At 43.4% G+C, this 24386-nt stretch overlaps 1 protein-coding gene across 5 annotated transcripts in view; it reads left to right on the forward strand.

Annotated features, from left to right (window-relative positions):
- Mapkap1 (MAPK associated protein 1) overlaps positions 1–24386 on the forward strand; it is a 212012-nt gene that overhangs the window by 109769 nt on the left and 77857 nt on the right. For all 5 annotated transcript variants that reach the window (XM_029535984.1, XM_021192298.2, XM_021192303.2 and 2 more), the window contains one exon: positions 12230–12339. In XM_029535984.1, the coding sequence (XP_029391844.1) occupies positions 12230–12339 (110 nt within the window). The remainder of the gene's footprint in view (positions 1–12229; positions 12340–24386) is intronic.

Genomic DNA, 24386 nt, shown 5'->3' on the forward strand with positions numbered 1-24386 from the left:
TTTTTTTTTTTTTTTTGGTTTTTTGAGACAGGGTTTCTCTGTGTAGCCCTGGCTGTCCTGGAACTCACTCTGTAGACCAGGCTGGCCTTGAACTCAAAAATTAGACTGCCTCTGCCTGCCAAGTGCTGGGATTAAAGGCGTGCGCCACCATGCCTGCCCTGCCCTATTTTTATTATGATCAATGTGGAGCTGTGAGAACCAAGGCTACACAACACTATACCCAAGCCTGCACTTGACTCTATGTCATATGAAAGGTGATAGTCAGGGAGGGCTACTGGTGTGGTCTTATCTGTCAGGTAGATCCCATTCTTTGAGGGCTGACCTTCAAGCCACTACTCAATTCAGGAAAGATCATGGAGGCCTTGGAGCCAGTCTGCTACCCAACCTGACCTTGTCCTTACTGATGTGTTTGATCCTGGTGAATTCCATAACTTTTTCTGGCTTAGTTAAATGGTGATAAATGCTATCAACCTTGCAGGTCAGTAGTAGGTATTAGATAGAAAGCTTGGAACTGTGTCTGGTGTGGGTAAGTGTTACCTTTTGTGCTAGCTGCTGTTTCTGTTGTGATTTATCAACAGCCCTTAGAGAGGGAGAGCTGGATCCTCTGGACCTCTGGCACCCACACAGCCCCTCGGTTGTTCTTGAATTGCTAAGTTTGCTTCAGTACATTTTTCTGCCTCCCTGTCCCCTAGTTAGTATTTTACTGACTGAAAAGGCCTAATGGAAGTAATTATCACTGGATGTGGGCAGGTGGTGGACAGACATTGAGGCATGGTAGAATTTCAAATTAGAGTTTGTAGGAGTAGACTTCCTTGGAGATGGCTAAGAAACATTGTGGAAGAGAGACACATAGGCAGCAAGAGCCAGAATACCAGACTGGAACAATAGCAGTTTCATTAGATAGGATAATGTAAAAGGTAAGACCTTGTATAAGCTCCCTGAAGGCTGGACAGAAAAGTGAGTTTCTATGCCCTCAGCAGCCAGTGGAGAACTTTGTGGAGAAGCTATAGGTGAATCTTCAGGTCTGTGGCTGCCAGGGGGACCAGTGGCAAGCACTGTGTCCCATCTTGCATAGCCTTCATGACTGTACTGCAGTTTGCGTACAGAGAGCTCACTTTTACCTCCCAATGAGATCAAGCACAGGCTTTGAACCTTGGCATACCTGGGTTCAAGTCTCACTAGCAACTTGCCGTGTGACTTTGGCAATTTAGCTTATCTTAATTTATCTCTTGTTAAGTCCAGACAACAGAAGTAATCTTAAACATTAGTAAAAAATTTTCATAAACTTAGGTTCATTGTTCAGCCTTACTTTCTCCAAATTGGTTTTTAATATAGGACTACTTGAATACATACAAATATAAAACTTTGGTGATAAAATTCTATAATGTATTAGCTATAAATTTCTCATTTTTATACAACCTAAAGTATGACATTAAATATAAGTAAATGATACTGTGGTGATTTGAAGATGCTTGGTCCAGGAAGTGGCACTATTGGGAGATGTGGCCTTTTTGGAGGAGGTGTGTCACTGTGGGGGCAGGGCTTTGAGGTAAATTTTACAATCTTGATACCAGTGTTTTGCTAAAAATAAATTGACATTGGGTTTGGTGAGAGTTTAGGCGTTGGGTTTGGTGAGAGTTTGTTTTACTTGTCAACTTGACTCTTGATTTTCACTTTCATGGAAATGTCATTGCCATATTATTTCCCTTTTAAAGAATGAATGGGATTTTTAATTACCAGCACATTGCTTTAATTGATTTATAATGTATTCTTCAAATGTAAATATTCTCTACTAGAAAGTTCTTCTTTGCTTTGTCCCATCATACTTGTTGTTACTCTTTTGCCCAGTACTTTCTGATTGTAAAACTGAAACTTCTGTATCCAGAGCAGAGCTCTTTCCTCTGGTCACCTTAACCCATCCCATGAGCCAGGGTAGCTATGGTTCCTGCTTTTGGTGATTGGGCTGCAAAAAAGGTGGGCCCTCCTTCTGAGTGATACCTGGGCACCCAGGATTCCAACAACAAAGGATGCACCTTTTGTAGGGGTCAGCCGGCTCCAGTAAAGTACCCTGTGTGCTCTGTGTTCTCACACCATCTTTCTGTTTAGCAAAGTTTGCATAATGAATTTGACCTTTCTACTCCATTAGTGTTAAATAGCTCTAGCTGCTGCAATGTGAAGCCACCACATCTCACCAGCGTATCCCAAACATTGCCAGACCTCCTGTTAAGGCTATGTGTCATATGATTTCTATAGCAACGCTCCATTTAGTGTGGTGGTTGCCATAGGCAATGCAGAGGTAGTAGGCATGGCTAGGATTTGTTTGTCAACCGCTGGTTCTTTCTAACAGGCTGATTTTCTCTCACTTCTGTCCAATGAGGGCCAGCTGGGTGGAGTGAGAAAACCATGGAATAAGAATTGGTGATGATCTAAGCATATGCATATTATATATATATATATATATATATATATATATATATATACATACATACATACATATATATATGTATATACACATATACATATATATATGTCTCTCTGTGTATATACACACACACATATATATATATACACACATACATATATGTATATAGAGTGTGTAGAGTGATATGAACATATTTATACATGAATTTTTCTTTTAATCTAACCACATATAAGTCTCCATATAAATATATGTGTTTCTTGTATGTGTATATGATTTTCACTGAGCTAAAATAAAATTCTTAAGTTTTAAAACTCAGCTTATAAATTTAATAGTTACTCCTGGAAGGAGGGGGCTATGAATCTAAGAAAATGATAATATGCAGATTAATATTAGGTAGAAGGGAGATTTAATTTTAAGTTCCTTTCATTTTATTCTGCGTAAATTATGAATTATTAGATTTTATAATTATTTACATTCTATTTTTATCATTTTCTTCCCTCATCAGACAGAAATGAAAAGAAATAAACCTATTGAGTAAACCAGAGATTATCAGTAGTAAAATAGACTTCATTTATTTGAAGAAAAAAAAAAAACTTAAGTGGATCCCTGCTGGAAAAAATGTTCTGTGGAAATGAATGTGGAAGTGGATGCCTTCTAATAATGCCTTGTAAGTGAAGCCTCAGTCTCCCCCAAATCCAGTGAGCCTCAAGAGATCCTAAGACATAGAGCTGCTGTTTGAGGGAGACTAGAGTGCTCTACTAATTTGAAAATGAGAAACTGCTAAGGAAACACACCTTGCTCCCCAGCCCACGGGTGGGGCACTTCCTGAACTGCCTGTTGCTTCTGGTTGATCTTAGACAGACTGGGTGTGTTGCCTGAACTACTTACCTTAACTACTTTAACCGCGGGAAGAAGTAGTAGATGGGAGGAGTGGGGAAGTGGGTAGGAAGAGCAGACGTTGATTGTTTCTTGAGATGGGTTCTTTTTTATATAAGGCTGGCCTGGAACTTGGTAAGTAGCCAAAGGAACTTTGAACTCTTGATCCACAACATGCCTGGTTTGTATAGAGCTAGACATCAAACCCAGAACTGTATGCCTTCTGGGTAGGTACTCTACTAGCTGAAAATATAGCCCCAGGATGCTTTTTGACTGACGTCCAAAACCAGATGAAGAGCTGGATCTCAAATGGTGTCCAGCATCTGGAGAAGTGTTCCTCGCTAGTAGTGACCAAGCCAGGTGGTAGTATAAGAAAGGGACCTGCCTCATCTGCCTGCGTCAACCCCCCTCCAGCCCTGTGCTCAGTCATCCAGAACTCAGGGAGAGAATTGAGCTCACAAATGGCAGTAGCAAAGCAGACCTTGCTATGGAGTGAGGAAGAAGGGCTCCAAGGAAACAGACATCTAGGCTAATGAAACAGATAGAACCCAGGTCAGACCCTGTCAGTCAGAGCACTTACATTACCTTCCTTTGTGTTTTCCTTACAATGTTTAATACAATAAAGGAACATAAGATTGCAAGCTAATAGAGTCTAGCTACATACAGTTCTGCTGTGTGGACGAAGAGCCACCAAGTAGATGGTAGAAAACTGTACTGCCTTGGACAGAGTACATGGCTCAGAGGGTACCCTAAGGCTGCCTAGACTCTGCCCAAAGGGAATGGTGAGCAACTTTTTAAAGAGGCATGCCCAGGGTTCCCTCATCTTTTTATGTGAGGACTTGTAAAAGCCTGTAATTTTTAACTTACCTCTCTGTTGCTATCTCCAAAATATACTCCAAATGACCAATCCTTTATCAAAAAGGGCATTAAGCGGTGTTGCCTTGTGATCTATGAAATAGAAATCGGAGGAGGAGAAAAGGCAAACACTTTTCATTTATTTACTTTGTGCCTTTATTCCTTACATGCGGCTCATTTTTAAAACCTTAAGCTGGTGGTCAGAGCAAGAGCAAAGAGTTTGGAAAGGGAGAGCAAATCAAAAACAAGCTGTGTGTTGTGTGCTCAAGCCTGGCAATCTGGGGATGAATTACCCGGGCTAACTGCGCGCATGCGTGGTGTTTCTCTCCATTCTGTTGTGCTAGCAAGCATCCTCATTGTCCAGATTGTCCTCATATATGGAAATGGAACATATGCAGCCTGTTTAATTTTGTATTTGTAAATCTGACTTGATTTCCTTTTTGGCAAAGGCTAGTGTCTGGAGGAAAGAAAAGACTTTTCTTTGTGTCTGTTTATAGTGACAGAAATACTGGAACAATTAATAAAGATGGAAAGAATTAATTACCTAGTTCTAAGAATTTAAAGGTCGGACAAACCAAGTATGTATGCTTTGTTCACTGGGACGTCCGTCTGTAGAAAGTGTGCCAGGGTATGCTTTATTCATACAACTGAAACACATATTTTAGATAGCCATCAATTTACTTCAGTATTCAAAAATCATGCCAGCTGTTGCTGTAGTTACTGTACCTCCTAAAAGTTTGGGCCACACTCTGAGCTAGTGCGGTTTATTCTGTGCTGCAGCCCCCTTGGCTGTGTTTGGATCCTGGGTCTCGTTTTGATTTCCTCTACTCTCCCTCGGCTTACGGTGGAGTCTGTCAGCTGCTGCTGTGTACATGTCAGGCTAGTGACTCGTAATGTTTATTAATACAGTGTCAGTCTTGCTGCTGAAACAACCGTGATGCTTCAGAAGGTTGCAGTGGAACGGAGCACTTGATTTCCAGATCCTGTCTGCACTGCATGGTGAATACGTTCTCACATGTTACACAGTTCACTGACCTGACAGTTATGGACCCCCGCCTGGGACCCCATTTCAGCAGGACATATTTGAACAGAAACAGTTTGCAAAACTTTACACAGTTAAACTCCTGCCAAGGCAAACTGTTAGGCACTTGAGTTTGTTATAAATACCCAGTGGCAGTGGTTGGAAGTAGCCCACAGTGTGTTTTATATTCTGAACGGAATGTGAATGTCTTTGCAGTTATATAGAGTAGTAAATAATTGAGTTTGATTAGGGAGAGGGACCTCATTATCCCCACCTGTGCCCAGCTGGAAGGGGAGGGTCGAAATGAAGCCATTAGCTGTCTCTCTTACTGGCATCTCAAAGAGCTCAAATACATCTGTGTCTTATTTTCTTTTCTGGCACAATCAGTCGAGCAAGCTAAGCAGGCATGACCAGATTTGGCAAGTCCCAAGGACTCTGGCAAAGATACACAAGGAGAAGGCGGAGGGCAGTCATTTTGGCTTCTCACTGCCCATTAGTCTAGCGAGTTATGTTTTTGGAAAATGTCTGTTTTGAAAAAAAAGTACTTTGTCCAATGTCAAACATTGCATGCTTGCACAATGTGCTTTGATCTTTCAAAAAATTCGATCAGTGCAAGGGGAAATAAACTGTGGCATTCACACTAGTGCCAGCTCCCTTTGTGGATAAAGTGATACCCAGGGCCTCTGCAATTATTGCAAGGCTTTTTCTTGCTCTTCTATTTCCATTTTCTACCTTGAAGTACTGGGGAATGATCACAGGGAAGAGGGCTAGAGCAGGTGGCAACCAGAGCAGTGCATCTCCATTGCTGTTGGGAACTGGTCAGGACCAGAGAACAGAGCACTGTTCTTGGCAGCTTTATCCCACCTCTGGAAACTGAAACCATGGGTCATGAAACCACAGCATTTTCAGAATATCTTTAGAAAGGATCTGAGAGCCAGGGTACTTGTAAAACTCTTCCACAGGTTGGTCATTGGCTCCCACCTGGGAGATGTACTGCTCTCTGGAAGTTTCTTCTTGCCCTGAGTCCCCCAGCCTCCAACCTAAGCAACAAAAGAGTTAAAAACACTTTGGAGTCTAGGAGATGTAAGGTCCGTCTAGGGTTAAATTGTGGCTCCTGCAGGACTTGTTGCTAGCTATAGATCTTATTAACTTAATGTGTATTTCCAGGTACGTGTCTTAACCTGTCAGTTTCTTGTTATAAAGTAGGACCAATAATAGCACCTGCCTTTCTTTGGAGAAGGGATTATGGGAACAAGTAAGAGCTCAGAACTGTTATTCTCATTATATGTAACTCCTTTGTTTGGCTGTTTTTTGAGACCAGATATCACTAGGTAGCCCAAGCTGGCCTGAAGCTTGAAGATCCTCAGCCCTTCAAATGTTGAGTGATAGATGTTTGCTACTGTACCTGAACATTATATATCACTTTTAATAAAGACTAGTCAATGGCTAGAATGTTTGTAATTACTTATTAAGTTTTACTTGACAGATGTTACTATAAACACTTTCATGTCCAAGAATTATTATCATCCTATTTTGCCTGTGAGGAAATGGAGTCAGAGTAACTATATGGTTTATCCAACAAAGGGAAAGCTTCACTTCAAACCAGCCATTATTATAGTCTACAGCTCAGTGTGCTCTGCTGCCTTTGGGTATTACTGCTCCCTTTCCACTGCTGTGATACAGAGCTGAGACATGTCTCCTGAGGGAGCACCTCTGACTCTTCTCCTGGGGGTGGCTATTTAGATATTATAGGCATATATTTTTCTCAATATACTTTAATAAGAGTTCAACCTCCTCTCTAGCCCTCCACCTACCAAAGATAATAGAAAAAAATGGTTATTAGGATATGGGGAAGTGGACATGTTTAGAAATGGTTCCTTGGGGAGACTCCAGTCTTCATTGTTCTCAGTCCAGTCAGCTAGCAAACACCAAACATGAATCAGCAGCTGCATTCCAGTCCACTAGCAAACACCATACACAAACCAGCAACTACAGTCCAGTCCACTCAGCAGACACGGGAAAATTATGTTTTCTTTGGAAAGTTTGTTATGTCGCTGAAGCAGACACAGGTGAAAGGATGCATGATATTAAGAAGGACCCAACAAATGGTGGATGATGCTGGATGGTATTAGTATGCTTTGCCATTGTTTATTGGTCACCATTTGTTGGGACTTAACAGAGAGAAACACACCAAAACCTTCTGGTGGTGTGCTGGTGGTTTCTTGCTGCTTCTGCAGACACAGGCTGATTGGCAGAGTGATGTCAGATGATTCAGACTTACATGCCAAGGCAAGGTACATGATGAGGCAAGACCCGAGGGGTACTCAAGATGTTTGGAGGACGTATAAATAGGACTCAGTGGACTGTGAGAGAGGCTTCCTTGCAACGCTTCTTGGTCTCGCATCTTTGCTGATCTTTCTTCATTGAGAGGGGCATGGCAAAGAACTTCTGCCATCCCTGTAGGTCTTTGTACCTCCTGCTGATTCGGCTGAGGCCTGGCTGCCTATCTCTGCTGGGTGTGCCACCATTGCTGATTCGTGTTTGCTATCCCGACACTACTGAACTAGCCTGATGGTATATTGGTGAAGTGTTTGCCAGTGGATCAAGCTGCTGCTGACCTCTAAACTGAAGTGCTGGTTTCCTGACAACACACATGGGATTTGCTCCAAAGAACCATTTCTAAACAGGTTCACTTCCCCCAAATCCTAATAACCTTTCTTTTCCACTACCTCTGGTGGTGATGTGCTAGAAGGGAGGTTAAACATTTAAGAACCATTATTAAAAGTAGGGTGGAGTAAAACTCTAATAGTACAGTTTCTATTTCCAAGTATGCTGTTTCCCTGTGTCTGTAAAGAAAGCAGTCATCTGTGAGCTTCTCTGGCCTTCTCTGCCACAGACTGCATATGTTAGGGACCGTTTTGTTAAGTTCTCAATAGTTCCAAAATAGGATGAGTGTGAGTTTTGCCTCAGGAGACTTTCCTGATGCCTCCAGCCTTGTTTCTCTGAAATTGTATGTGTGCTCTTTTAGGATTAAATGATTGAATGCAGGCTTCTTCTTCTTCTTTTTTTTTTTTTTTTTTTNGGAACTCACTCTGTAGACCAGGCTGGCCTTGAACTCAGAAATCCGCCTGCCTCTGCCTCCCAAGTGCTGGGATTAAAGGTGTGCGCCACCACGCCCGGCGAATGCAGGCTTCTTAACAGATTAAAATAGTACTGGTCACATAGTAAATTTTCAGTAAGCAGTAGTTGCTGCTGTTACTTCTGTGATTGTTAAATGGTGAATGTATATTATACAGATTTTAAAACTCTTTAATTCTCACTGAACTTCCCCCATAATGTGACTGAGTTTCTATTGCCCGCTGTCCCTCAAAGTCATTAAGTTACACTGCTTCTGAGTTTTCCTCTGTCAATTGGAAAGCTTTGAACATTGAGCTGACCTCAATGCTGACCTTCAGGGAGCTTTTGATACTTGGATCAAAGGCTACTTGCTGACAGTGCCCTTAAATGATGCCACCAAGCAGCTCATCACATAGTTTCATGCCTGTAAGCTGCATGAGTGCCAAGATCCATCCCATTCTTCCCACAGGAGCCAGAGCAGAGAGGGGCTGCGTGAGGCCTCTTCTTTTGGGGTATGACTTGGGCCAAGGCAAACAGAGAGCCCACATTAGGAATCAACTCCCACTGTTTGGCGCCCTCCAGTGCCAGGTGCCTAGCATCCGTTGTGTGACAGTTCTGAAGGGAAGGGGCCTCACTGCAGCATTATACACACATACTTGTGTGTTACAGCATTACACACTCACGGGGCACATCACTTGCAATCTGTGTGCTTTCCTCCCCAATAAACTGCCCTCTCTCTTGATGTCCATCTCCTGCCCTGTTCCTGTCCAGAAAGTTATGCTTTAGTATGAAGACCTGTGTCCTTATTTCCTGTGTCTCCTGTCACCTTTGGTTTACTGCTTAGAAAAATACTCACTGTCCAAGACTAATACTAGTGTCAGATTAATGCTGTGGTAAGTCTGACACTGTCACATAACTTTTAAAATCCCAGTGCTTTGGAGGCTGAGATAGGAAGGTCTCAAGTTCATTGCCAGACTATGTCTCAGGCTCCCTCCCCTGCCCTAGAAGCCTCTTTGGTGACTGCATAGCTTTCAAAGGCACAGAACTGAGCTCCTTGCGCTCTTTTTAAATGCCTGTGCGATCTTCAGTGTCTTAGCAGACTTGAGAGGACCCAGCTCTGAGTTGACTGGCAGCAGCAGTAAGTCAGCTCTCAGACATGGAGTTTCATGATAGGCCTGTATAAGGATCCCACAGAGGTGCAGAGGCACTCAGTCGTCTGTGCTTGCTTCCCCAGCATGCCCTGTCCTGAGCCCAGAATAAGACAGCACACACAGCATCCGTGTCCAATGCTCCCTTGCCCTTCCTTCCTTCCTTCCTTCACTGTTGTTTTCATTTTCCTCTCATGAACCCTGCTACCCTGGCTTCAGCTTGGAGGCTGTAAAGGAAGATGGAGAGCCGAGTTACCTCAGAATGATCACTATCGTTAACATTCACGGGTGGTTCACTTATCATTCCTGACTGCACAGACATGGCAGCCACGCGGAAGCGTCCGCAGGTGTAGCATGGTGATACATATTACATTGTGCCACAATGGATTTATGTATTCTGTAACAAAAGAAAAGTGTAATGAAAAAATACAGAAGGTGATCCTTTATGCCTCCGCTACACAATTTATCAGTAAGGCCTGTGGAGGGAAGGGCCAGGGATTTCCTCTGCTTGCTTTAACCTTGTCACCCAGGTATGTTTTGGTAAAATGACAGAAAAATACAGATTGGGGATTTTCCTTTGCTTCAAACCTCTTAAAAGGACACTTTGAATTTATGAAAGTTAGTCCAGATATGAAACTGCCTGTTAAGCTTTTACTCTGCTCTTTGCTGAAAGAGTTGAGCATACTGGCTTGCAGTGATTTTATCAGCCGGCTGCAGAACGGGAGCCAATGCAGCAGTTTATAAACAGGCAAACTCTACCATCGGTCAGGTAGCTGCCGGGTGGATGAGAGTCCTTGAGGCCTGGGCCAGTACTAGTTTGCAAATCCCCGAGAACTTGTGTTTCCTTTTGGCCCTACTCATCTGTCCCCCAACATATTGTCACAGATGGAGGACATACTGACTTCTGAGGAGAAAGCTGGGGCAGGCGGAGCTGAGTGTGGTTGATTGGCATTTGTTCCAATACTCACTGGCCTAGTGCCAAGGCAAACACCCGCAAGTTTTTAGTGCACAAGGCTCTTTACATATCAGTGCCCTCGCCAAAGTAGCACTTACAGCAGCTCTCCCAAAATAGAGTTTTTTGGTTTTTTTTTTAAAGAGCTATTTCTTATTTTGCTTTGATCAGTAAAATAAACTTTTAAAGATTGTTCTGGGATGGGGTCCAGCTTCTGAGGTAAAGAATGGCTGGAGCTCAGGCATGATTCAGTAACAAAGTGTTCAGTAAAATTAGCTTGACAGTTCTCAGGCCTGCTGTTCGATAGCAAGAACCTTCACCAAGTGAAAATGGATGGCTGTGCTGGCCAGGGCGGCATCAGCTTTGTGCTTTGTAACAAATGGGACGTCACGGAGTAAACAGCAAGCTGTATGGAGAGGAGTGCTGTGGGCATGTCTCTGTGTTAGGGAAACAAATTGGATCCTTGGTTTTTAGATCAGCCCATAGCCCATGTGGAGAACCAGCTACCTGGATGGGTCTAGCCTGGGCTCCAAGCCCCATCCCAGCCTTGTCTACCATTGGAAAGCTTTCCCAGAGCTTGGCTTTCCTTCAGATTTCTTGTCAGGATTAAGCTTTGCCATGGGTTTTGGCCATGTTCCCCTTGAGATTCTAATGGGGAAATGGGAATGTGACCAAACTCCGTGGAGAAATTTTCGTGTTCCATAGTTGGAAACTTGGGTCCCATGTTTTACATGAGTTATTCGGAATTAGTGTGTTTTGTTCCAGATGGGTGTATTTTTGTGACACTTGTCACTATAATAACAGTCTCTGAAATGACAGCTCACCCAGATGATGAGCTGCTTGCTGCGTGGGCTTTTTGTTTGTTTTGGTTTTGGATGGGTTTTTGTTGTTGTTTTTGTCATTTGTTTTTTTTTTTTGTTTTTTTTTTGTTTCTTTGTTTTGGGTTTAGCATCTGTTTGCTTGTTTATTTGTTTATGTCTTTGTTGTTTTTCTTTTTTTTTTTTCAATTTAAATTCTTCTCCAACCTAATTTGATTAAAAGCTTGCAAGCAATGTTAGTGATTTGTCTTTAAATTATTTTGCTTAAACTAATATTTTGTTTGATTTTTGTAGGACTAGGTAAAGAAATCATTTATAGTGAAGTATACACAGATTGCATATTAAAAGTGGGATATGATGGGCATGGTGGGGCACACCTTTAATACCCGGAGGGAGGCAGAGGCAGGTGGAGCTCTCTGAGTTTGAGGCCAGCCTGGTCTACATACTGAGACCCTGTCTCCCAACAAACCAAAAGAACAACAAAAGATGGATGGGCAGACCAGTGTTGTACTAGACAGTTAAAAGAGCCTTTTCTCTTTCTCTGGGCACTGAGGAGCTTATTGTGACAGTAGTCTCTGCCTACAGTGACAGGGACTGACATAAATCAGGCTCTGTCAGCTGCCAGTCTTTGCTACAGGATTTGGCTCCCAAGCCAAAACTGGGAATCTGGCTCCTTCTGACACAAGCAGACCAGGTTCAATCTGCAGTGAATTAGAGAAGCCTGCAGCAACCCTGACCTTGGTTCACTTCATGCTGCTTCTATTAGAATGCCCTCACAGATGCCTGGGAATATGGGTTTTGTTTTGTTTTTCCCAATACAGGGTTTCTCTGTGTAGCCTGGCTGTCCTGGGATTCACTCTGTAGACCAGGCTGCCTTGGTTCTGGGATAAAAGATGTGTACCACCACTGCCTGGCAGATTTCTCCAAGATAGTCACGGGCATTTTCTGTACTGTTGTTTTGAACTTTTCCCAGTGTTGTGTAACTATAGTGATAACTCTTGTTCTTGTCTTTTCCTACAGAAATGCTGCTCATGGATTCTCCCTTATCCAGGTAGACAACACAAAGGTCACTATGAAGGAGATCTTGCTCAAAGCAGTGAAAAGAAGAAAAGGATCTCAGAAAATTTCAGGTATGTTAGTTAAATTATACCACAGCCATAAATAGAGGCTTAACGCTTAGTTAAAAGGCTGTGTGTGTGTGTTTGTTTGTATGTGTGTGTGTGTGTGTGTGTGTGTCTGTCTGTCTGTCTGTCTGTGTATCTCTGTGTGTGTATGACAGAGAGTGAGATGCCTGGCTACACATTGTTTTTAGATATTCTTTCTAGGAGACTGATTAGCAAGCCTATAGTTTCGAGTTCCTCTGGGCCTCAGAAAGAACTGGGTCACTAGCATATGTAAGACAAGCATGTTCAGGGCTGGTGAGATGGCTCAGTGGGTAAGAGCACCTGACTACTCTTCCGAAGGTCCGGAGTTCAAATCCCAGCAACCACATGGTGGCTCATAACAAGATCCTACGCCCTCTTCTGGAGTGTCTGAAGACAGCTACAGTGTACTTACATATAATAAATAAATAAATCTTAAAAAAAAAAAAAAAAAGACAAGCATGTTCAAATCAGTTGTGGGCAGATCATCATTGATTTTTACTATTAGTTAATGTGAACCTTTCTTAAAATCCAAACCAAGGAGTTAGTGACATAGCTTGGTAGCAGAATGTTTACCTAGCATGTGCATGGTCCTTCCCCAGCACCACAGAAATCACAACAAAACCTTAAACTTGAACTACTGCTTCTAATTGCATGTTTTCATGCAATTTACATGGGACTATTTTCAGTTACTAGCCTTCAGGATATCTGGGTAGGGAGATATTCTCTTCTTTTTTTGCTAAATGAGGGCGATTTTACAAAGATGGTTTTAAAAAGATAAATTGTTTTATGTACTCATGTAGCTGTTAATCTCTAACTCCTCATTATCCAGCTTTCTTATAGAAAATCGGCTTGTGCTATTTGATATTTAAAGGACTTAGAACACATATTACTAATATTAAGAAACAGTTATTTTCAAAACTAGTTGAAGGATTTATCTATAACAGACTACTATACTAAAAGTCAGCCCATATATGGCAAGTCAAATATCATAGCTCTGTAAGAGAAGAGACTTCTTAAATACCTTTGAGCTCACCTTTTGGAAAGGAAGAGAGCATTGCTCAGCCTGAAGAAAATAGTTGTGTTCTCTTTTTAAGGGGAGGCATATAATCTGTTCCAGATTTAATTAGCTATCTTCAGATGAAAGCTGAAGTTTTAATAAAAGTTAGAAGAGATAACACAGTGAAGGACACGGATGAGCTGTCTCAAGGCCATATTCCAGGGGAACGATAAGAGCTGTAAAAAATGGCAGAGGAGAGCAATTGAATGGAGCAATGAAAATCTGATTCTCATAAAAGAGAGGGAGAGAGAGAGAGATGCTGGTAGGGGCGGTTGTAGATGAGACCTGCTAGCGTCTGCAAGCAATTTGGATGCTTGCCAGGAGTCATTGTTCACCCTCGGCTGTGGCGGCTCCGTCCAGATGTGCCAACTGCACGTTTCGGCTTTTGCCAGCTGACTGCGCCGTTTGATAACCAGCTCTCTGGATGCCCATCACTGGCCGCAGAGATAGAATTAAATGATGATGATCTTCCCACAAGTTGGGAGAGGAAACAATGCATATAAATCTTGATTTCATCTCAGCGTGAGAAGTCTTTATCCATCATCACTCATAATGAACAAGTCGTTAGCTGGGATGAATGGTGCTCGGCTTCTCCAAACACCTCTTTTGTTCATTTTTTGGGTGACTTTTATCTATTGCATGGGGGTCAAACCTCTTTGCATTTAGGGGATGATTGAAGAGGCACAGCATCTCTATCCCAAGGGAGATTAGATGTTTGGGGGTTCCAGGTGCCAATCTAATAGCTTTTAAATAGCTTCAGATACTCAAGGGTATTTAATGAGCATTCACTCTGTAGAATTGGGGGTCTTCCTACTCTTAAATTTTTTATACAATAGTGAGTTTTGTAATACAATTCTCTATATTCTAAAAATGCCTTTTTTTGAGTTGTCTAGGAATAAAGTGGAACTTTTTTTAACCTTCTCAATAGAAACTGTGCTGTCAGTGAGTTCTTTTGTTATTTTAGACCATGAAACCCCAACAAACTTAAGGGGATACAGCTGAGCCAGTGTCCTTCCTTCTGTCTGCAGCTATCTCTGTCCAGTCTTGTTTATCTGTGGCTGTCTCCAGCATCCACATCAATCACGATCTAGGGCATGCACACACTGGCGTGTGCTTCCTTATGCCCACCTTGTGTATATGCCCCTGCCATTTTCATCAGTCTTTGTTGTCTCCCTGGCAAAAGCTTGGGATTTGTTATCCAGAACACAAAGATCTAGATTATTTGTTCCTATTCGTGCTACTGAAGCCAGTTGAGATTGATACTTGTATTGCTGTCCATCTTCTTAAGTCAAGAAGCATTTTAAAATAAGCCTTTTTAGTTACTTTAAGAGTCTGGCCTCAGAAGTAGAAGCCACCAACTTGACAAAGGTTTATTTAGGGTGAGCCCAGAAGAGGCGGTGTTCATGTTGTGGTTTGAACCTTATACTAGGGGATGAGTTGCTGTTCAAGGATGATGAAGGAAAAGAAGAAAAATCCTCTTTAACATAGGAGGAAGTACATTTACTTAGTAAAAACCATGATTGCCCATATGCAGTTATGAAATACTTACACTTTTCCCATTAGCCCAGGAACTAGGTTGTGAACTTGGCGGGAAGCTGTCAAGTGAGAAAACTGTGTACTTGCTAAGCTCTGGCACAGTGACCTGAATGTTCTTTGCGAGAACTCTGAGTGTGCCCCGTGGCTGGGGCAGGGTTGGCTGAATCTCCCTTAGGTTCTTCAAGTGAGAAGGACTGACACGTGAGACTGAGCAACGTGAGCAATGTAGGATCCCTGTTTCCCAAATTGTTGTTCACTAGTAGAGGCTGGTCTGTCTAGAAGGAGGCCTGATGAACCCTTCAGTTCTTCCCCCAAACACCTAGCGTCCTGCAGCTTTCTCTAGCCTGACGATATGCTTCATTTAATAACAACAGCAAGTGGGGAATTTGAGTGTCCCCATTATTAAATCAAGTTGTGGACATAATGACACTCCCGGTGCCTAATACTCTTGTCCTTCCTCTGCTACTTACTCAGCTTCTCTCTCTCTCTCTTTCTCTCTTTCTTTCTTCCTTCCTTTCTTTCTTTCTTTCTTTCTTTCTCTCTCTCTCTCTCTCTTTCTTTCTTTCTTTCTTTCTTTCTTTCTTTCTTTCAAGAAAAAAAATGTAGGTAGTGAGGGAAAAAAAACCCACAAAACCTCAAAACCTCATTTTAAATATATGGCTTAGTTAAAGGAAAACTTTGGGGCTTTCAAGTAAAATTTGCTTTTTAGAGTAGACTATCATAGCCAGTCGTTATTTCTGTAAAGTCTAGACTCTCATTGTTTGTCATTATTTCATCATCATAAGTATTGATGAACACCGCAGGGGTCCCTGTTAATGTTCATGCCCTTATCTATAGAACTCTCTCCATAGTGTGTTCCAGTCAGGTCTCTGGGAGGGCACATGTTTAAATCCTAGTTTTAAATGTCTCTTTTAAAGTTTCTAGTGTTTCATATTATCACTGACCTCCTTGATGTCTGAACTTGCATCAGTGGCCATCACACAGGCTCAAGCACACAGTAAACAAAGCTCACTCATTCTAGCATCTGGATGGGAGAGCTTTAGATTACTGTCAGATCCTGGATTTAGTCAGGAAAGACTACTAACTAGTCCTTTAGTGAGTAAAGGCCTGAGGCAGCTTTTCCTTTGTCAGGTTCACCCTGATGACTGACCTTGAGCTTGTCACTATTTTGTTTACTCTTGTTGTGGCCTTAACACTGCTGTCCACCAGCTGTCAAAAGCTTCCTGCTGTGTGCTGGTGTGGCAGAGACGCTGCTAAGAAGTAGAAGCGCATCATTTCAGATTCACACTGACATGGAACACAGTGTCTCCCAATCCACAGGGGGAGGACTTGGGAGTAGAATCTGGCCAGCAGAGTAGAGGCCTGTGTGGCTCTGATTCTGTAAGCATCCTCACTGTAAGGAAGAACAGAAAAGCAAGCCTGCCAACTTTTCCTTAATGACCCTTTTATTACATTTTGAAATTGTACACATACTTTCTTAGTTTGAGGATTTTTATTTTTACAGTATAAATGGACTTTTGATGTTTTTTCCTGCTTGACTGAGAAAATTTCACCTAAAGAAATGTTAGCTCCTCCTTGATGGTTTTGCTGAGGGCCAGATCACTGTGTGCCCAGTAGTTTTCAGTGCTTCACTTGCTGCTTCTCAAGCAGCATTCCCTGCTGTGTGTGCGCTGGGAGGGGGGGAACAGTGGTGGTGGGCATAAGAGATGGCGGCGGCAGCAGCGGCGGGCGGCTATAGACCTTGCAGGGTATTCCATGTGATAGACAGATGACTGTGTCTTGAGTTCTCCATTAAACATTCACATATAGCCTGCATGCTGACCCAAAGTGCACTGGTAGCTGTTTTGTATATACATCTATTCATCACTCTCCCCTGTTCATTGGACAGGGCCTGAGTGAGTGCAAGGAGACAGTGGCACAGCAAGACACTTGCCAAGGATACCCTTCTACTGTAGAGGGACAGGAGACATAGGGGTGGAGAGTAAGAACAGAGGCAGAGGCGATGACCGCACCACCCAGAAAGAGTGCTCAGGGAATCCCCTTTCCTAAGAAATGGATACTTGAGCAGAGACCTTCACATGTACACGGTGAAGACTCGAGTAGGGAGGGCACTGCAGTTCCTGTGAAGAGAACATTCCAGCTTACTGTGCTGTTTGACTGACTTAACTGAAGCTGCAGTAAGATTGGCCCTTAAGCGACATACAGCAGGTGCTCACCCGGTCAGCAGCACAGTCATGCACCTAGTCACAGAGCCACACCCCAGCGCCAAGCTGTCCGTGCCGTGACATTAGAGACGGGTGAGTCTCGCCTGTGGAGCATGTCTGACTCTGCTATCACTGACACTGCCTCCGGAGCACCACACCATCCCCAGCTTGGCTTCCCTGCCACTGCTCTTAGGGCTTCCAGCCTGTGGTCTACACAGCACCAGAGACACCTTGTAAACTGTGAGTGTGATCATAGCTGCTCCAGATCCTTTGAGGACAGCTATCTGCATTCAGAATAAAATCCAAACTCCTAGTCATTGTGAGATACCCCGGGGCTCAAAGAGAGGAAAGGACACACAGAGTTGGGAGCCCAAAGAAAGGGAAGAGTGGGGAATCAGTAGGGAAGGAAGTCTAGAAGATGACACTCTGACAGGTCCAGGTCCTGCAGTGACCTCAGTAAGGGAGAGGGCAGCATCAGAGCCTGTGTCCTCAGCCACAGGAGGCCTCACATTCATGCCAGGCAGGCTCGGAAAGTTGAATATAAATGAATGTGCTATTTATCAGGGGTGTCTTAGGGGCATTTATGACAGGAAGGAGTTGGTCTTTGCAGAAGCAGGATCTTTGGGGGAGGGGAGGAGCAGGGAGCTGAGAGCTGTTGCCCTGTGTGCCTTTATGGCCTTACAGATACCACACCACATGTGAGCTGCACAAGCACTGAGGGTGGGGGTAGGAGTGTGCTTTACAGATGCCATGTCAGAAACGAAGAGAAGGGGAGCCACGCACTCTGTGGCCCCAGGAGCTGTATGGTCAGGGGCTTCCAGGCCTCCCTCTCCCTTGTTCTGAGACGCCAGTTACACAGGTTTCTACAGCGAGTGGATGGCGAGCCTAAATTAGAGCCCAGGCTTCTCTGACCTCAAACCCATACTCTTTTTATTTGTACCATGTTGCTTATTAGAACCCTAATGGGAGAACAAATTTAAAATTCTGTAAACAGAAATGTTGGTTGATTGTGAGATCTAAATGCACTAGGGAAGAGCAGCATTTAGAGGAACCCCGTGGTGAATCTCAGCATAAAGCCAGGAATTCTTTTTGTAATTGCACAGTTTGTCTGTATTGGTGTCAGTTCTAATGTTTTATGTCTAGCTTTCTTAAAGCAACATACACCTGGCCTGAACTGCCCTATTCAAAAGGGAAAACAGTCTGGGGATATGGCTCAGTGGCAGAAAGAACACTTGCCAGGAATATGTGAGGCCCTGCGTGCCATTTACCACAAGAGGCAGGACACAGATGTGTAACGGAGTCAACTTTATAACACTTGTGAGCCAGAGATGCTCTGTGCTGAACCTTTGAAGACTCATGTGAGCCCAAGTGTCTTCTGCATAGGGTTGAGTCCTACTTCATGGGGAATTGTAGGCCAGGGGCCAATGTGCAGTCTCCCTGTGCTGTAACAGATATTCCTAAGAAAGAGGACACAGGGCCATCTGATAGTGGCTGTTTGTTTTTGCAAAAGGTGGTAATTTCTGCAGACAACTTCTCCTCCTTATGAAAAAATAAGTAATCCCGGTGATGCCACTCATGCATGGGAGCTGAGTAAGAAATAAAGATTCAGCACTCGGTGTCTCGTGACGCTGTGGTAAGTGCTGGAGTAAATTAGGACGGCTAGGTGCTTAAATGTGTAACTCAGAAGTGCCCTAGGCAAGAAGCTCAGTTAAATATTCCTCCCGACGCCATCCCTGCCTCTTTATCTTGTTGTTTCATCTCACCTGAGCTTCTCTGTCTGCAGTGCTCTGAGGCTCCTGATGGATCTTCTCCAGTATAGAGCAGAGCACGTTAAAGATGGCATTGCAGTCAACTATTTTATCCAGAAAGCCTGGAAATTTAGAGAATTTATGTCAAGCAAAAATCTTTTGGAACCACTTTAGAGACCCAATTATTTTAGAAGGGTGTTATGAGCTCTCACAACTGCCACATCAGAGCGACTTGAAATAGATCATTCGCCAAAACTGCATTTGACCAGCACTTACTCTTCCTACTAGTCGCTAATCTTTCAGAAGTTCCTTTTCCATTACAAAATCTATTCATTCACTTCATCCAGGGCAGTCACAGCACGGATTAGATTAATGAAAAGGCAAAATGAAAGGAAGAGAGAAGACACACTGGCTGTGTGGTAGGACCAGGCTACACAGCTGTAAGACCAGGGCACTTCCTGGGCTCACTAGAGAGTTAGCTTTAGCTCTCAGGAGACATTACTGCACTAAATGTGCATGTTGATGGAAAGCTGCTGCTTGACTGTACAATGCCTAGAAGACCAAAGTATCTGCTTAGAATGAGAGCACTGTGGTGTTTGTGAGCTGCTCTTACCTGCTTGGCCTCATACCCCTCAGCTCTAACAAGGAGAGGCTGAGTGAAAACTCCTCCATACACATATGACTGAAGTGAGGTGTGGCCCTGACATGCCACTTGGTTTACAGAAGTCATCAAATGTTATATCAGTGCCAATTCCACACTGGAAAAATCACAGGAAAGAAGACATTGAAATGTGGTAAATCTCCTAACAGATGCATCACAGATAAGGAACTTACAGTGCTAAAAATTAGAAGGTGGGACAGGCCCAGAAGAAATGCTCTGTAGTGATTTGACATCTTTTTGAAGATTAACTAGGACTTTGCTATGAGGCTAAGTGAAAAAAATCTTAAGCGGAAGAGATGCACTCAGAAAGCATAGACACCCCATACCATGAGAGGATGAACCTAGGCGGGGTCCAGATCTGGCTAGGCGAGCCCTGATGGTAAATGCAGACTGGAGGAGGTGGGGTTATTTATTAGGGCTGATGATGTAGCAGATGAATATAGGCACTAGAGATTTCCTGACTTTTAAGGAGCTTGCTGATAGCTGAGAAGGCAGGCCGATAAGCAGGTAGCTATAGTACCATGAATGTGATAAGCAGAAGGTGAGGAAAGACCCAGGGGAGACTGGGTCCAGGCTTAGGCAATTGGAGAAGATTGTCCAAACATGTTTTTTGGCAGAGGCCAGAGGACCATGAGGAGGGACAGGAGTGAGAGTCAGGCTAGTGTTGTCCCCTGTAGGAGGAGCTGAGTGAGAGTGTGAGGGTAGCACGCGCATTTGGGGCTAGGTAATGTGAAGCATGTTAAACTTGATCTATATTTTGATGGCAAGAGGGTAGTCTAATGAGGGTTCCTCTTCAAACATTCACTGTGCATGTTATGCCAGGTAGATTAGAGACTTCAGAGCTTGAGGGAAAGATATGATTGCAGAGTCTCCTGAGGAGTAGGACAGCAGGCTGTTGTACTAAAGTCCTGCATCTGCCTCCCAGCCCCATGCTCCCAGAAATAAGACTCAGACTCAAATTATATTTACAAATGCCTTGGCCATATAGCTCCCTCTACTCTGACTAGATCATAACTAAAGATAACCCATTTATTTTAACCTATATTCTGCCACGTGGCTCATGCGTCCATCTCCTCATGTCCATCTCCTCACATCTTTTTCAGCTCCTATCTGACTGCTCTCTCCTCCCAATGTCCCACCTCTATTTTCTGCCTAAGCCATAGGCCATAGGCTTTACAATATACAAGACAACCTCTCTACAGCAGATGATGGAGCCCTGGATGCAGATGTAAAGCATTGTGTTTGGAAGGAAAAGGAAGATACCAGTCAGAATATCATGTCCTTTCTGGAGCTGAAGTATGGTTGGGAACATTGGAGTGGAATGAAGCTGCAGCCTGGGCTCCTGGAGCCAGGCTCAGAAGATGGAGACGAGGTGTAAGCTGGCTTTGTCAACTAAATACTGTGGAAAAGATTTTGGAGGCGTGTCCAGCAAAAAACGTATGAAGTTAACTTGCATTCCCTTTTGGGTTTTTACTCATTTCACATACAGATAGGCACATGGACTGAGTTCTGTGGACACATATGACCCCTGGTGTTTGTTTATTTGTTTGTTTTACTGTGAAAACCCTTTAATGTTTAGTTCATTTGTATGTGTCTGTATGACATGTGCATGTGGAGGTCAGAGAACAACTTTTTCAGAATCAGGTCTCTTCGTCCACCTTCAGGTTGCCAGTCTTGACAGGAAGCACCTTTACCTGCTAAGCCATCTTGTTAGCCCTCATTCTACTAGTTACTTGTATATTGGGTTCTTTAAGAGAGTATCTCACTATGTAGCTCTGGCTAGCCTGGAACTCACTGTGGAGACCAGGCTGGCCAGGGACTCATAAGAAATCCACCTGCCTCTGCCTGCTGAGATGAAAGGCATGTGATACAATGCCTTCCTTTAATTAATCACTTCCATCCATCAGTCCAACTCATGATTTGTAAGAGGTGTATGTGTGATATCAAATGTGTGTATGATCTAATGTCTGTTTATAATTCCAGTTAAATGTATTTAACCTAACATTTAAGTTATTTGGATTATTTCTAACTTTTCAATATACAAAACATGAAGCAAACAGTCCTGTATGACTGTTTATTGCATATTTGTGCCAGATAAGGGATTTCTTGTCAATGATTGCTTGCTGAACATATTGAAGGCAGAGGGGGTGGCTCAGTGGGTAAAATGCCTGCCACACACCCATGAGGACCTAAGTTCAGATCACCAGCACCCACATGGAAGTTGGACGTGGTTATATACCTGTGTAACTCTAGTACTAGACAGGACGCTCCCTGGAGCTCATCTAGCTGGCTTCAGTGCAAAGCCATCTCACAGATGAGAGCCATGAGGCAGATATCAGGTACTCCACTGGCCTCCGTATCGCCCGCACCGAGGAAGAGAGACAGGTCATCTCTCGAGCAGCTGTTACACAGCCCCACCACTCTCTCCTCTCTCTCTCTCTCTCTCTCTCTCTCTCTCTCTCTCTCTCTCTCTTTCTTTCTTTCTTTCTTTCTTTCTTTCCTTCTTGCTTGCTTGCTTGCTTGCATTGTTTCTTTTTTTTTTTCTTTTTTTCTGAGAATGGGTTTCTCTGTGTAGCCCTGGCTGACTTGGAACTCACTCTNCTCTCTCTCTCTCTCTCTCTCTCACACACACACACACACACACACACACACACACACACACACAGCAGGCAGGTGACAAGGAGTGTGTGCACACACAGCCAAGCCGGGCAGCTTTCCTTGTTTGCCTGCTGGCCATTTGATCCACTCACAAAGCTTCAGTGCTCAGAGGCTGTGGTGATTTACCAGAACTCAGTTCAGTTCCTTTGAGACCTTGTACTACTTCCTTCCTTCCTCATCAAAGCTATCGTAAAACAGATTTTCAATGAAATGCTTATTTAATACCTCTTTTCCGTCTGGTATATGTACTAGTACTTGGAAGGTGCATCATACACTAGAACTCAGAAATGTAGACAAAACTGTCACCCCTGAGCAGGTTTCTTTTGGGAAGGCATGTCTGAGGACATGGCTGGCAGCATTACAAACAGCACTGATACCAAGGGCAACTGTAGGGGGCTAATGGGGACCCTGAATCATTCTTTGCCATGTGCCTGGTGAGAAAACTCCTACAAGTTTCTGGGAATGGCAGCAAGTGGGGAGAGGCTGCAACCAACAATCAGTGTCACAAAGTGGGGATGACTAATTTGCCGAGGAGGCCGTTGAGACGGATGTTTAATTAGCTGAAGTCAGAGTGGATAAATTGGGAGAGGACTGCCTATGCAGAGAGGTGCCTTTTCCCACAGCTCTCATTTAACTGTTTGTTTGTTTGTTTGTTTGTTTGTTTTTCTTTTTACCTCATTACTGTTTTCGTTTTTCAAAGCAGCATCTTTAAATTAGGGAGAAAGAAGTAGAGAGGAAGTACCAAAATGACTTTGATATCCACTGGAAACTTACAGTATTCCCAGCATTTTTATGTTTAACCTCTACACAAGACTTTGTGACCTGGGCTGTATCCTGTTTTGCTTTTATGGTTGTGAATGTCCTGAATGAGGAATGTGTGTGTGTGTGTGTGTGTGTGTGTGTGTGTGTGTGTGTGTGTGTGTGTGTGTGTAAACACACCCGCACGATTCGTAAGTATTGGTAACATGTAACAGATGAAATTAGATTTTTAAGTTCTGTGTAATATTTCTCAACCACAGAATTTCCTCACTTACTATGAAAGGCTGTTGAAAGCTTTCTAGGCTAAGGGAAATAGATTGTGTGTTGACAGTCCACGTGAGGTCAGGAGCTGGGCTGCACAAGCACAGGTGAGCAAGCGGCACTTGTAAAGTTTATGCATCCCCACTGTGTGCAGACTGTGCCTAAAAGTGAAAATGGAATTGTAAACATTGAATTCTAGTTAGCCATTTAACTACAGGGTGTTCTGAGTATCCTGGTCTCTGTCTCTGCGTTTGAAAAGATGGATGTGGGGTAAATACTTGCTGGAGCAAATGGGCTCAAGGGTTAGGTATGGAATGTGGCAGTAGGTACCTGAATTGTTTGTGTACAGTTCTCAGCTTTTCAGGGCTACCAGAGTTAATAAAATGGAGGGTAGGGAGCTGGAGAGGTGACTCAGTGGTCAAAGCATGTACCCTGTAAGCACAAGGAGCTGAGTCCAAATCCTAGCCAGCCATGTAAAAGGCTAGATGCTTGCTGCACACGCCTCTCTGCCCAGCACTGGGAGGCAGGGCAGGCAGAGCTCAAGACCTGGCTGCTTAGTCTAGACAAAACAATCAGTTTCTGGGTTAGTGGGAGACTTTCAAGCCAATAAGACAGAAAGCAGCACAGGAAGATACCCAGTGGTGTGGGGTATTTTATTTTTCTGTACATAATATGTTAAATAATATTTGAGGTCATGGTTTCCTTCTTTCATTCACCCGTGGCTTTAACTTTCCATGTAAAGTTACAGATTGATAATAATTATTACCACTTACATCAGCACTTTTCAAACTTACATATTTTAGTTGGCTGATAGTTTCATTTTATATATGAAGTGACTAGAGCTAAGAGAGGCTACACAGTAGTAATAAATAACCTGAGACCTAAACTCATGGGTCCCTGTATTGTCCTGTTCATGACTACGAGGTGTGTCCTCAATACTGGGTTCGTTTCAGGACACATAACTAGCTCAGTGGAGACATGTGTTCACCCCTCCCTTAGAAAGACCACTTTAAAAAAAGGGGGGGGGGCTGGTGAGATGGCTCAGTGGGTAAGAGCACTGACTGCTCTTCTGAAGGTCCTGAGTTCAAATCCCAGCAACCACATGGTGGCTCACAACCATCTGTAATGAGATCTGATGCCCTCTTCTG

Source organism: Mus pahari, chromosome 3 (genome assembly GCF_900095145.1).
Source record: "Mus pahari chromosome 3, PAHARI_EIJ_v1.1, whole genome shotgun sequence".
Taxonomy (NCBI): Eukaryota; Metazoa; Chordata; class Mammalia; order Rodentia; family Muridae; genus Mus; species Mus pahari.